This window comes from Triturus cristatus, chromosome 1_2 (genome assembly GCF_964204655.1).
Source record: "Triturus cristatus chromosome 1_2, aTriCri1.1, whole genome shotgun sequence".
In the NCBI taxonomy this organism is placed as follows: domain Eukaryota; kingdom Metazoa; phylum Chordata; class Amphibia; order Caudata; family Salamandridae; genus Triturus; species Triturus cristatus.
Genome location: NC_140580.1, coordinates 1,073,869,116 through 1,073,883,400, shown reverse-complemented (window position 1 = coordinate 1,073,883,400; position 14,285 = coordinate 1,073,869,116). Strand labels below are relative to the sequence as shown.

The window sequence follows — 14,285 nt, the reverse complement described above, 5'->3', positions numbered from 1 at the left end:
AACCATTTTCGAGGGGGAGGTGTGAGGGGAAGGGCAAGGAAGGGGTGAAGGTACCCGCTCCTGGGGGAACATGGGTACAGACAGTAGCTTGGGCAAACCCCGGTACATCCTCGAATTCTATACTTTCTAATGACTATCAGTTTGGTGCGAATACCACCTTAATTTGCACTATATTTACAACCTGAATACTAAGAAATAAAGCAAAATTGGTCAAAACCCTGGAAATTATTGCATCCAATTTTATACCAGCGCAAAACATGGAGATAACTGGTATTTCCTTCTGGTTTTACAGGGAGCAAAGCAAACTCATTTTGCTCCACTTTTCAAATGCGTTGAACAAGTCTACATAGGTGCCACATTCAGCTTGCTTTGTGAGCACTCGATAATCACACAGCAGAAAATACAGCACAAACTGTATTTTCTCTCTCTTTCAAAGTCACAACAAACCACTGTTTAACCCTGCTAACCATGCGCAAAAACTGATATTGTACGAAACTCGTCCGATGGTTTGTAAAAGGATGTCAAAAAACAGAAAGGAACCCCACTGAATGCCTTAGAAAGCTTCAGCCTGAGACTGCATTTCATTAGTCCTGGCTGGAAGCAGGGGGCGTTCTCCAGCAGTCAATACTAAATTGGGTTCATCCACTTAATGTGTAACTAATCCGGTCTGCAGACACATGGGGTTTCCAAATCGGTCTTGTTTATGCACCACGGGAGAGAGCTTCACCTTACCGCAGGAAGCTGGAAAAGATGCGCTTCCTTTTCGTTTCACATTCCCCAGAATGTCCAAAGATTGACGGCCCATCCGGGACACTTTCATCGCACCAGAAGCAGACCGGGGCCTCCGCGTGGGTCACCCGGGAGGCACCGAGATAAACCCCCCTCCTGCTCTTTTCAGAAACCTAAGTCCATGAAATACCTCGGAATGAGAGATGCGCCGGAGGTATGTCAGAATGCTTTTCTGCGAATGTCTTTGTGCTGCGGGTATATCGGGAACGGAGCGCGCCTGCTTTAATTCCCTGTTAACGCCCTGCTGTTTTAGAGCGGAGCGGAGACTCCGGGTTACGGAATGAGCACGGACGCTGCCCATGACGCGGGTCCGTCACCTCAGCGGCCAAGCACAGAGCTCCTGCCGTACAGTAGGAGATCAGGTGAGGGAGCAACGCCGGGACACCACCGCCTTTCTCCGAGGCACAGCAGAAAATGCCTCGGAGAAAGGGAGTGTCCTTTTCGGATTGGGGGGCGTGTTTTGCTGTTGTCTCCTCCCTGAGACTTCTCGCAAAAAACACGCCCCCCGATCCGAAAAGGACGGGTCAGGATTAGAGTGACGGGACCTCTTCTCCAATGGCTGGCCAGCATTTACTAGGCCAGCCAATGGAGAACAGGGAAGAAGAGGGGCGGGTTCAAGCCCCTCTTCTCCCAAGTCATTATGTCTCGCGAGCGAGACTGTGCAAGCGCAGCCATCGCTAGCCGAGACCTAAAAAGGTACAATAGCATTCCTGAAAGGATCTCTGTTTTTATTGCCCCATATAATACAGCAGTTGTTTACCTTGAAGGTCAGTCTCCGGATTGGCTGTGGTTGGTAAAGCTGCAGTACTGAAAAGATTTGGACTGATCCGCGATTTATACTGCCAACAAGCAGTTGCTTTGCTAAGCAAGGTAGCTCCGCCAAACCTTCGCAACACTGAAATAAAAAAATGACAATCATAATTTAAAAAAATCACACACAATGTAAGAAATATTAAACACTTCAAGGAGTAGGAGCATTTACTAACGTTCTTATTTCTTAGACCTCTAAAATTAACAATGCTATTTACAGGTGGTTCTGAGGGCGGGGGCACAGAAGGTCGTTGCTTAGAAAAAAAAATTATATCAGTAGTTCATGCAAACAAGTAGTCTACCAAGTGTCAGTTGCACTTTAAAGCCAATGGTCTTTTGCAATAAGTGGTATACCGTCATCAGCCTTAACTTACTTTTCCATCCAATGGAGCAAAAGAAGAAAATAAACAGGTTACAAACACACACGGGGATGGGAGTGGACCTGGACTTTGTGGTCCATTGAAGTGGATTTTTTGACACTATTAGCATCTTAGGAGAGCAACAAAATGACGACTGAACCGCAAAAAGAGTTTCTGAATCAAGTTCACTTCCTCGAAAACAAGAGTGTCAGAACGATTGGCAGAGGTGCTTCACATGTCCCAGCACTTTTTTGCAGTTACTGATACTGCAGCATGCTGGTAGGGCTGATCTGTCCAACTGCAGTCAATGCTGATCTAGGAGGGATTTCTTGCTTACACTTGAAACAGCCTTAATTTGGAAGGCCATCTCTAGGAGTTGGTTTGTTACGCCTGTGCAACTGGACTGCCACAGGTCGGAGGGATCGGATCTGTTAATGGGATGCTTCCGGTTCGAAGGCCAAGAATCCAACAAAGTTAAACATTGAGAGACCTTGGAGGTTCAGCATAATGGTTTCAAAAACAAAAAAGGGTATTCTAAGAAACACTGGCACATCAATGAAGTCCAGTGGGTAAACCTGCTCACTATATACTGTGGGTGGCATTGAGTAGGCATCAGTGCACAAGCCAGAGGTACGCGAGGTTGATACTGTTCTCAACTGTCAATGAATAAAATTAAGCTCTAACATGGTCTCCCCAGGAAAGACCTGATAATAGGTACACTCCAGCATTATGGGGAAAATAAAATTTAGCAAAACATTTATTTTGGGTGCACAACTGACCAAACTAAAATATCCCAGAGTACATGGGACGTTGTCCATCAACTCTCAGCCATAGCAAGTAAAAGAAGAGGTTTTGTGCCACGTAAAACACTTGAAGACCAAGCAAACGAAAGGGCTTGTAACTTTGTGGACATGCTATGAAAAGAGGTTAAATACCAGAGGTTCCACTGCTTCCGCTTATGCAACCCCCTTATCCTTAACAACCCAGACATACAACATACACACCCTCTCAAAATCTAGCAAGCAGTCTAGGTCTACCACAGTGTCATCTCTGATTTTCAGCGTGTACTGTGTGGTTCGAGGATGCAAACTAGATCTGCGCTCCAGCTACATTCTGTCACCCTTTGGCTACCCATGTAACAGTTCTCGGTAAGACAATATTTGACCCTCAAAATAGCAGACGGTGCTGCACCCAATGTTCCTGAAGAACACACTTTATTATTCGGCTGGACAATCAATCAAAGGATTTATAAAGCGCACAGCTACTCAGAGTGTCCCAGTGCTTGGCATAATGGATCAAGAGACAGCCTCCCGATTAGCAGATTGGAACAAAAAGGTTTTAAAATGGTGTCTGAAACAACGATCATCCTTCATAGCGCGCAAGTCCAAGGGAACAGCATTCCAAGCCCTGGCAGCGAGCAAGGAGAAGGCGGTGCCACCCCATCTCATCCTACTAAATTGTGGGACCACTGCCAGCCGAGCACCAGAAGAGCGGAGCGATCCGGCAAAATTATATGAGTGAGCCTATTGGCCAGATATACAGGACAGACCCGATAGAAGGTCCAATGTGAGACATTTGAAACTGATCCGGTCTTTAATAGGCAACCAATGCAGCTCCTTAAGATGCTGGTGAATATGCACCAATCCAGGGACTTTTTGTATTCGTCGAGCAGCAGCGTTTTGTAGCAGCTGAAGTCTCCTCAGTTGATGGAGCTCTGTTTTGCTGGTATTACACTGGGGATTACTATGCCCCCTACAGCCACCTCACCACTTCTTGTTTGTGTCGGCCGCCAGAGTGAGAATTACTCTCTTAGGCTAAGTACCAACTAATAGGCAAACCATCTCCTGTGCTTTAGAAAAGTGCAAAATACCCAATTATTCCCAAAATAAAATGCAAATAAGGCACTACCACATCAGCAGCCTTTAAGAACCCTCTGATATAGTCTACCAAACAATCCCAAAATTAAACTTTGCAAGTGGCAGATGCAAAATGCCAGCTCAAGCCAAGCACTCACAACTCCACTTCCAACTCTATCATAAGCCACATACCCCACTTTTCACAGATCCAGCCTCCTCTTCCACTTCCATTCACACCCTAACCACAAAAAGATTTTCCAAACACAAGGCTGGGGAGGGTGACCTGAAATGTATACTGCTTCTAGTGTTTCTGGTTCAAACACAATGCCTTCATGCTACCCATTCTGAGGTGGCAGCTCCACATACAGACAGAAAGGGAAGTTATCCTTTCAAACATGGAGTATTTTGTGTCAGTCCACTCAACTCCTTCCATTGCATCTATGTGTGGTCCTGAGACATCTCAAACAACACATGCAGGACAGACTCCGTATTCCAGCCCTGTAGGGCAACCTTTTTTTCTAAACAACGCCACATCCAGACTGCAAGTTAAGCAAGTAAATCATAAATCAACTGTATTCACTTTACTGGAAGTCCTAGAGAATAATAGTAACAATGACCATTCACACAGTCCATCGCACAAACAATTGTTTTTGGGGGTTTAATAAGAGGAGCAATTTACTTCCAAACTCGGAAGTGTGCACTTTATCACCATCTGGAGATAGAAAGTTCATGTTCTCCCTACATGGATTCAAACTTTTGCTCCATCCATGACATGTATATCTTTACCATGAGTGCGTAACCAACTGGGTTATCTTCTCTGGATTTCCGCTTGTGACCAGTAAGGTTGAATATGCTTTAATGACAGAGTTGCTTCCAGATAAATATTGATCTCTGCAACAAACTTGTGAGCCCACTGAGCTCTCTTAGAATGATTCTAGCCAAACAGGAGACACAGACTATTTTAGGTTTTGAAAGCCAAGATTTGTTAGATTCACATAGAAATACTGCAGGAATGCCGCAACCCAATGAGCTAGCCTACCGGCATATTCATTTAGCAGGCAGATAGTTAAACTAGCTTCATGGGTTAATGCTTGTAGTACCACTGAGTTAGGCACTAACATTATTTTACAATGCTAAAAAACTGCAAGAAGTTTTTAAGAATAATATTGCAAAACAAAAAAACAAAACAAAAATTCAAATATGTTTGTGAATGTTACTTTAAACCTATGGTTAAAAATGAAGCTTGAAATGTAGGACTGACTTTTTGAAAGAATGGATTTTAGTTTAAGTCAATTGAAAATACAGCTAACAGAATCTCACAAGCACCTGGATACCCTCTCCTCTGGGTGATTAGTTCCCTATACAAATCAATATAACATAACATAACATCTTAGCCTTAGGCTACGGGGAAAGGACTAAGGTGGTGGAGAAGGAAGCCTCTTTCTGGGAGCTAAGTTTGATTGGCTGGCATGCAGAGCTCGTCTTCAAAAATTGTATGGATCACAAAGTGGTTAAATGATTACATTTTTTATTAGCAACCCTAGTACGTTCGTACTCCGCCATCTTGCAAACACAGTGTCAACTCTGTTTCAAAAAAACATTCTATAACAGATCATTTTAGAACTAGAGGAGAGAAACACTCCACACACACGTAAGTAGCTTTAGAATAGTTATCCAACACCACAGAGCCCATCTTCCCGTTGTAAATGTTGTGCTGGCATGAAAGAGCAAAGCTATAGGTAATACAGAAAAGAGGTGCACAATATACCTTTTTTTTTTTTTTTTTTAAAGGAGTCTAACATTTTAGTCAGACCGCAGAGGAGGGTCCAACCATCATCCTAAGCTTATTAGGTCTTGTCTGCAGACAGTGTGCATGGCGCTGTTGCTGCGAGGGGTGTTTTTTACAGTAAATGGCATGGAGCCCGCCCATTGCTTATCATTTGTTGGCAGTGTCACTCGTCTTAGCTGCTTCCTAAATGGCCGGTGCATGTCCGGCGTCAATTCCTTTTCTTTCTGTAGCTCATGGACCAAGCACAGATTGATTCACTTTAAATAGTGTCTGTTCCTCTGCTTGTGTTGTGATTCAGGTACTATTTTTTCTTCTCCCACCCACTTACCGACTCAATATGTCGCTGTCCACGGTGCACCTCATCCCTCCCCATCGCTTGCCAGAACCCACATCTCCTTCATCCGTCCTTCCTCCAAACAAATCACTATGACGGGGTGCCAGTGCTGGCCTAGGGATTCCATATTTAGGCTACATTTAAGGGATGTCATTTGTAAATGTATTTTCTTCTGTACATTGGCAATGTAACTGGAGGTGGAGTGGTGATGGGCAGTGGTAAATATTTAGCCAAGTCATATTTTTTAACATGGAAAGAAATAGATATTTTGTTTCCCTTCCTGAGTGTGTGCCTACGGCATGGCTTGGTTAACTGAGTATAAGCACCAACTACTGTTACCATAATTCTGCTTTATGCTCTGCCTGGTTCTCATTCTACCACAACAAACATCAGACTTTGTATGCAGTTGCTGCTCTTCATCTTCATGGCAGTGGTCTGCAAATATCAGAAGTACTGCCCAGTGGGGAAAAAAGTGCAAACTGTGCAGGACTTGAAGTTATTAGCAACTGCCTGCTTAAGCCTGATTAACAGATTGCTCTGTTATCAGCTGCACCATTTCCAGTTTTGGGCCTTCATTGACAACCAAATGCATCGTGAGGGGATGTAATCTTGCTTCTTTTGAACAGAATTGATTACACTAACACAAGATTAAAACATGAAATTGTAAAAGAGAAGCCCAGGGCTGGAATACGGAATCTGATGACATGGTGTCATCTAGTAACATTATCTTGAGTTGATGAGTACACTTTTATTGCAACAGCGTACTGTGCATCTAAAACTCACACTTTAACAAGAGCACATATTACAGTAAGGAAAATTCCCCACGACACGTTTGGGCTGTGCCTAAAGTGCATAATGAGTGCCTAGGTATTTAGCCAGCGAGGCGGTGCTAAGCGAAACTTATCACCTCAGACGACAAGAGTGAAAAATGATGCATTTAGACTTGTATAGCTCCACACTGAACTTCAACGCTTGCAGGAACTTCCTGATCGAGGAGACAAGGCGGATTAATTTCATTTCCAGTTATTTCTCATGGTGAAGGTATTTTCTTCCAATGTATGCAGTAAAATAATGGGGCCCTGATATTGTAGGGATTGAATCAACAGCTTAAGCTCAAATTAGAAAGATAAGTCTGCGTCAGTAGAGCTCAAGATGGTGAACCGGGAAGAGGGATTTTCACCCAGCTTCAGCAAAGCCATTAGCTGAATCTGAGGCCTAAGCAGTTTGCAAGCTCAGCAGACTATATATGTATGAAAAACTATAAGTAATGTCTGAACATTTTCAGCAGTAAATTCCTATAACTACTTGTTGAATACAAACTCCGTAGAATGTGTATTCTAATCTTTAAAAAAAATAGATAGAGTTACACAAGAGCAGTGTCGGCTGGCTGAACATGGGACATGAAGATGTGTGAAGGCATGTGCAGCATAAGATTATGCTTACTTTGAAGGGTGGTTTGTAAATGTCCAAATGACTCCACAACCCAGAGGTTGTATGGTTATTCATCTCATTAAGAAGTAACCAATGGTCAAGCATGCTCTCTATTCCTATACAATACACACACACACACACACACACACACACATTACCCAGTGGTGCTCGCCACTGGATAGTTGTAGTTAGCAAACCAAAAAATGCCTTGTGTAGAAACTTTGGTGTCATTTGGTTTATCTTCAACCCTCGGCCCCCCCTCCACCGCCTCCCCTTCCCAATTCATCTCAGCTCCTTCCTGGAAAGTCTCAGGGTGTTCTGTGAAGGAGGGGCAGAGGGGTCCCAAAAGAAAATTTTCCTATGCATTTTCCATAGACTTCTTTAAGCAGAGTTACCGCAAAGAACAGCTAAGCAGAATTACACCAATTTGGCATGAAGCTAGATCTTGATCCTCAAATTGGGCTTTTTATAATTTGGTGTAAATCCATTCAGTAGTTTTGGATAAATTAAGGTTAGAATGTATTTGCCTTACCTGGGACTCAAGAGCTGAACTGAGCCTGCCGTTTTTAGGAGCACCAGAGTGGGGATTTCATCTGCCTTTCACCGTAGCTCCTCGCCGGACCCGCTGCGCGGGTCCTGCTTCGTTTTTCCTGTTTGCCTGATTGGCGGTGAGCCTGCCTGCTTTTCCCGAGGTGACTGTGCCGAACTGTTGCTGTGAGTGCGTGCGTGCGGGACTAAAGGGCTGCGAGCTGACCCGCAGGGACTCAAAGTACCAGGAGTCCCTGCGTGAGGTCGAGACCCGCAACACCTGGGTCGCTCTCCCTGCCTGCCCCGCCCCCGCCTCACCACTATCTTTATCACTGGCCTCTGGCCCCGCAGCGCCCGGGGCTAAGCCCGGGCAAAGGGCGGGCCGTCTAAGGCCGTCCAAGGGTGTACAGGGACAGGCCGGGCCCATTCTCTTTCATTGCGGACTTCAGGACTCAAAGTATGTTTTAGCCATAAATGTGATTAGGTTTTTAATTTAGTCATTTTGTGTAAGTTTAGTCTTATTTTCTTGCCTTATTTGTATTTTAAATTGTATATATTTTTTAATGATGTCCTTATTATCAGGGAAGGGTAGGCAGGTCACAGTAAAGTCAAGAAGTGGTAAAGCCACTGGAACCCTAGATGACTTCATTATTCGGGCTACGGGGATACTGGATAAAGAAATTGCCCTCACAGAAAAGCGTTTGTCTCTGGATCTAGTTACGGGGAAACGTTCATCCCTGGGACGGATTGGCTCTGCGGCCACCCCTGAAAAGAGCATAGTTAATGACTTGGAAGCTAGCCCAAATCTAGTAGTAATCCCAGACTTCCAACAATCACCTATGGATGATGTAGTGGATTGCCCAATAGAAGATCGTACCGTACTGAGTATTACTGGGGATGGTACCCAACACTGTAATTTGAGTGTATTGGGGCCTGTTCCCTTACAACCTCAAGTTCTGGATTCTGATCAAGTAGTCACAAAAACTAGCAAACGTAAAAGAGGGGGGGGGGTCATATTAAGGGAAGGGGAATGCGGTTGGGGGATGTCGGTTATTTGACTCATTGCTGCCAAAATAATAACAACGAAGATCTGTTAGTACACATCGAGAAGTTGGTAAAAAGCCTCTTGATGCCCCTTATAGAGAGAACACAAATTGTTAACTTAAAATTAGACCAATTAGAGCATCTAATATCAGTTAACACACACTCGCTGGAAACTCTGGCTAATAATAGTAAACCCCCTGAGTCCTTGGGGAATCGTATTACAACAAAGAAGGGGGCCCAGAAAGACCTAATTCAAAATCAAAGCAAACCACCCCAGCCTACTGCATCTGTTGATTCCCAGGGAATCCCCGTACAGACAGTTTTAAGTAAACCTACATTGGCGGCTGTTGTGGGCTCTCAGTCAATGTCTGCAACAGCCATAGCATCAACTTCAAGCTCAACTGCGTCTATGCTAGTGGCCGAACCTGGAGTTAAATCAACTCCACTGAGCGGATCATTAGTCCCGGGTAAAATAGCTCCTCCAAGTACATCAATTTGTGTGAACATACCCCCTGACTCTGCCCCTTTCATGGTAATCCTGACAGGTGTCCCAGTGGTTGCACCGAACAAATATGAATCAAGTCAGGACCTATCAAATAAAGTAAAATTTTGGCTCGACAATAATAGGCCACTTCCCCCAGCTTCTGCTACAAAAATATTAAGCGTACGAAGGGTCCCTTGGGTTGGACCAAGCAAGAAGGACCTAGAGGGGGATTGTATCCTTATCAATTTTAGGGATAGTTGGGTCAAAGACTTGATTTGCAATAAAGCAAGGTTTGCCAGAATGGGGGATATTCAATGTATAGGCCGTGAATATTTCTACCCCAATCTGTACCATGCTCCCCCTAATCTTTGCTACCCTGGGTCAAGATTGCAGGGCAATAGTCATTCTGGGTTAAGACTGCAGGGAAATAGTCACTCTGGGTGGGTACAGAGCAACACTGCACTACGACCTTCCCAAAATCATCCTGGTATGTGGCACCAGGGTGATGGATGTCTCATGGGCCGACAAGTATCAATAATTTTATGCAACTGCCCTATAATCAACCAAGAAGAAGATTTCAGGGGGAGGAATACCTAGGGTGGATGCCAAATAACAATATTCCCCTAAGAAACCGTTTTGACCCACTGGCGGGAATGGAGGGCTTAGACTGACCGCTAGCCAGGAAAAAGGAAAATGTTCATTTATACCAGATCTGGTCATGGGGGAGAACGAGGGGGAAAGGCAGAAGGATAACCCGGCGGTGGATGTTCCCGACCGCAATGTACAGTTTAATATACCTTTGGACACAGAGGTTGTCAGCAACTTAGGCTGCGAGCCGAACCCATTTATTATTGGGCAAGACCTGGTAACTCCAAAAGAGCTTGTGGGTGATAACCTAGGGGAACCCACGCTGTGCCTAATTTCATAGAATATTGCAGGTCTTGCGGGCAGACTGGAGGACGAAGCCTGGCTGGATTATGTGGGCGGCCAGGATATCCTGTGCTTTCAGGAGACATGGAGCAGAACGGGCGGGGAAATTGATGGTTTTCAATCTTTTAATGTCTTGGCGGTGCCATCACCAGCTGGGAGGGCTAGGGGTGGGATAATGACAGCACTCTCCATCAAATTGAAGAATTTGATAGCTTCAAAGATAGTGAACACTCCCTGGTACCAGTTCCTCCTACTGGAAAATGTGTTCCCCGAGCCCTTGTTATTAATCAATTGGTATCACAATGTTTTGATAGGAATGATGTATCCATAATTCAGGGTTTGGAGGAAGCAATATGTAAGGCACGTAGCGAACGACCTCTATTATTTTTTATTTAGGTTGGCGATTTTAATTGTTCATTGTGTAAATTTGGTGGTTCAAATGTGTGTGGTTTAGAGGACTTAAATGAACAGCCCTTGATGCACTTTAAACACACGCCCCAGGGGGACGCTTTAAATAATATCATTGTTTTAAATGATTTATGTATGGTAGAGCCCTGGGTTGCCCCAAATATATCGCCAATACCAACTTTTCAGGGTATAAGAGGTGCGATGAGCACTATTGATTTTGTATTTGTGTCCAGTAACTTTCTCCATTATGTTAATAGGCTTGAGGTAATAGCAAATGCTGTAAGTGATCATAACCCTTTAATGCTATCCTTGTGTACTCCTGTTAGTGGAAAACATCCGGTCTGGGAGCAGCCCATAACATATAATAAGAATCAAGGCGTCACTTTGAAGTGGGGGAAAATAGACGCTGTAGGCCTAGAGGCGGAGATCTTTAATGTCTGTAAAATTGAAATTGATTCATGCCTACTGCCAACATCTGATCCGGAAAAGGTCATTGGGAGTTTCGAAAAACTATGCGGGCACGTGGCTGAGCATCTTAAAAAACCAGCGGGGAAAAAGAACTCAAAGTGTTTTAGATGGTTCGATTCCGCGTGCTCCGCTTCACATAAATCCCTAAAAGTGGCCCTCATACAAAAACCAAGGAACAGAGAATTGGTAAGATCGACTAGAAGGGCCTATAAAGAGGCTACCATAAAGAGGAAGCAGGATCTAAAAAATTGTGCCTGGGAAGATCTAGAGAAGGCCTCTGAGTTAAAAGATAGTAGGCTCTTCTGGGAAGTAGTAAATCGCCCCCAGTTTAAAAGTGATGCCAAGGAACGCATAGTGATGCAGGTCACTGGTGAATCCTGGGAAGCTCATTTTGGTAAAATTTTTAATCCCAAGGCACTATTACCTCTGGACTTGTTGGATGATGTAGGGGATTTGGTGGTACCATCCACAGCTTCGTCCCTTAGCTCTTCGTTCACATTGGAAGAGGTCGAGGAAGCCTTGAGGAAAGGTACATTATTAAAAGCCCTGGTCCTGATGGTGTCCCTTTGGAGTTTTTTAAGCACAATATTGAAGTATGGGCACCGTTGTTGTTGAATGTGTTTAGGGCTGCTGTTGTTGGTCGCATCCCTGTATCATGGAAGGAGGCAGTGGTGGTGCCGATTTTTAAGAAGGGCGATAGGTGTGATCCCCGATGCTATCGCCCTATATCCTTAATCGACGCATCGTGTAAATTACTGGGAAGGGTCATTTTGGCCAGATTGGAAACATGGGCAGACTCTGTTGGTCTAATTGTGAATTCCCAGTATGGATTCAGAAGAGGGAAGGGGACGGTCGAACAGTGTCTGAATTTGGCGCTAATTATTGGTAAGTACATGAAGGCAAGGAATTCTGCAATCTACCTTGCCTTCATGGACTTGTCAAGCGACTTTGACACTGTTTGTAGAAGCAAGTTGTGGCAGATGATGGACGACATGGGTTTTGAAGAACCCTTGGTTACACTACTCCGCAGATTGCATGCAGCAACGACCGTGGCCATAAGGTTTGGACCTGGGGGTGAAACAACAAAATCCATTCCCTCAACCGAGGGGGTGCGTCAAGGCTGCATTTTGGCGCCTTTTTTGTTTCTAGTATACACAAACGGATTGGAGAAGTATTTGTTGGATCACTGTTGTGACTTTCCAAAGGTAAATGGTAAGAGTATTCCCATACTTTCATATGCAGATGATACTGTATTAATGACCCTCACTGGAATTAGTATGCAGGCGTGCCTAGATGCCTTTAATCCCTTCATGCTGGACCTTGACCCGAAGGTAAACTTTGCAAAATCTTTTGCAATGAGCTGTGGTCCAAAAGGGTCAAAATCTAGGAAATTTGTGGTGAATAACTTTACCATTAAAAAGGTGGATAACTTTAATTACCTTGGAAACTTATTTAATAACAAATTAAGTTGGGCCCCATTAATGAAGGCTCGAGTCCAGAGTGCCAGCCGCAGGATTTGTGGCCACTTGGCAAGAGAACTGAAGGAATCTTCAATTAGCAGTATATGGACTACTAGGACCAGCATGCTAATGGGCACGCCCACAGGGGCGGGACTCTCTAATTTCAATAAATTCATTGTTCTTCTCAGATCCGCTTCCTGCCTATGCTTGCCAGTGAACAAGAGCGTCCTAATCGCTCGAAACGCGTATGGCTCTTGAAACGCGTGGTGCATGCTGTCTACACTGCCGCCTGCGGTCTGGTGTGTGATCCTGACGTGAGAGGCTCCTCAATGGGGCAACCTTCTTTTCTGATATATATATATATATATATATATATATATCTAAATGCTTATCTGTGGCCACCTACGGGGCGGGGGTATGGGGGACCGAAAATCCCTCAGCAATACAGGTGATGGAAAATAAATTCCTAAAACGGGTATTATCGATTCCATCGGGCTCATCAAATAGTTTTTGTCACAATGAAATGGGAATGACCAAAGTGACTGATATCATTTGTTTGTCGCCCCTATTATTATGGGGTAAAATATGGTTATCTGATGACCTGCAGCTCTCCAGAGAAATTCTTCTAGACTGTATGAGCCTGGATAATGCAAAGCAGATCCCTTGGTTGTTATATGTCAGTGATATGTTGCATAAGATAGGTTTGGGTTATGTTTATGAAAATCCTGAAAAAATCCAGGGAAACCTAAAAACCCAAATTAAAGTAAGTTATTGGAAATTTTTAAATACACCTTGTTTGGGAGGCCCAACAAGTTATGTACATAAGTTACAGCATCAGTTTTATTTAACTTTTACAACTAATGTGCAATGGCGGTTTTATCTTACAAGGTTTAGGCTAAATATCCTTCATTTTCTTTTTGCCTTTCCTAAACAAGGGGGTTGGTGTGAGAGGCTACCCCCTTGCCCTTGCAATGACAGAGTTAGCCAAAGTACCATACATGTTGTCCTCTTTTGTTCTTTATATCAGGAACCAAGGATTAGATTTATTAAGCCTATCCTGAAGGGGCGGCAACCATGTACTTATAAAGAAGGTTACGACTACTTACTATCGCTATCTTCTGTTGGAGTTTGTTGTGCCATAATTTCATACGAGTGTCAGTCCAGATTAGGAAACGCTATGGATAATGTAGCTGTAGACCTGTATTCTGCCATGGGAATTTGTATCTATGCTGTATGATGGTCTCTCAATTACAATTATTGTGTCACAGATGGTTCATCTTAATTGTGCACTCATGTTTTGTAACTTTATGCTTTTATGATTCACTGTATGAATCGAATAAAGATTTTGAACCGAACCGTATTTGTTTAGCTGTGCGGTTGGGTCTGCCAAAGTCTTGCGGGAGCGCCAATTCAAAAGTAGAGTGTTCCAATTGGCTCAGGGAGCTTTTTTCTCTTGTGCTACTTTGCTCCCTCAGGAGCGAGCACTTCCATTGACTGCCAGCAATATGAGAAAAATGTTACTCGCAGTCATTACAGTACTTAGTCCCCCGCAATGAAGTTTTACAAATAAACAATAGGGCAGTGTAGGGATACCA

The 14,285-nt window shown here is 44.0% G+C and overlaps 1 protein-coding gene across 1 annotated transcript in view; it reads right to left on the bottom strand.

Moving 5' to 3' along the window:
- Positions 1-14,285, bottom strand: part of MRPS2 (mitochondrial ribosomal protein S2) — a 75,999-nt gene that overhangs the window by 24,588 nt on the left and 37,126 nt on the right. The window contains exon 2 of the mRNA XM_085612870.1: positions 1,550-1,684. Within this exon, the coding sequence (XP_085468996.1) occupies positions 1,550-1,684 (135 nt within the window). The remainder of the gene's footprint in view (positions 1-1,549; positions 1,685-14,285) is intronic.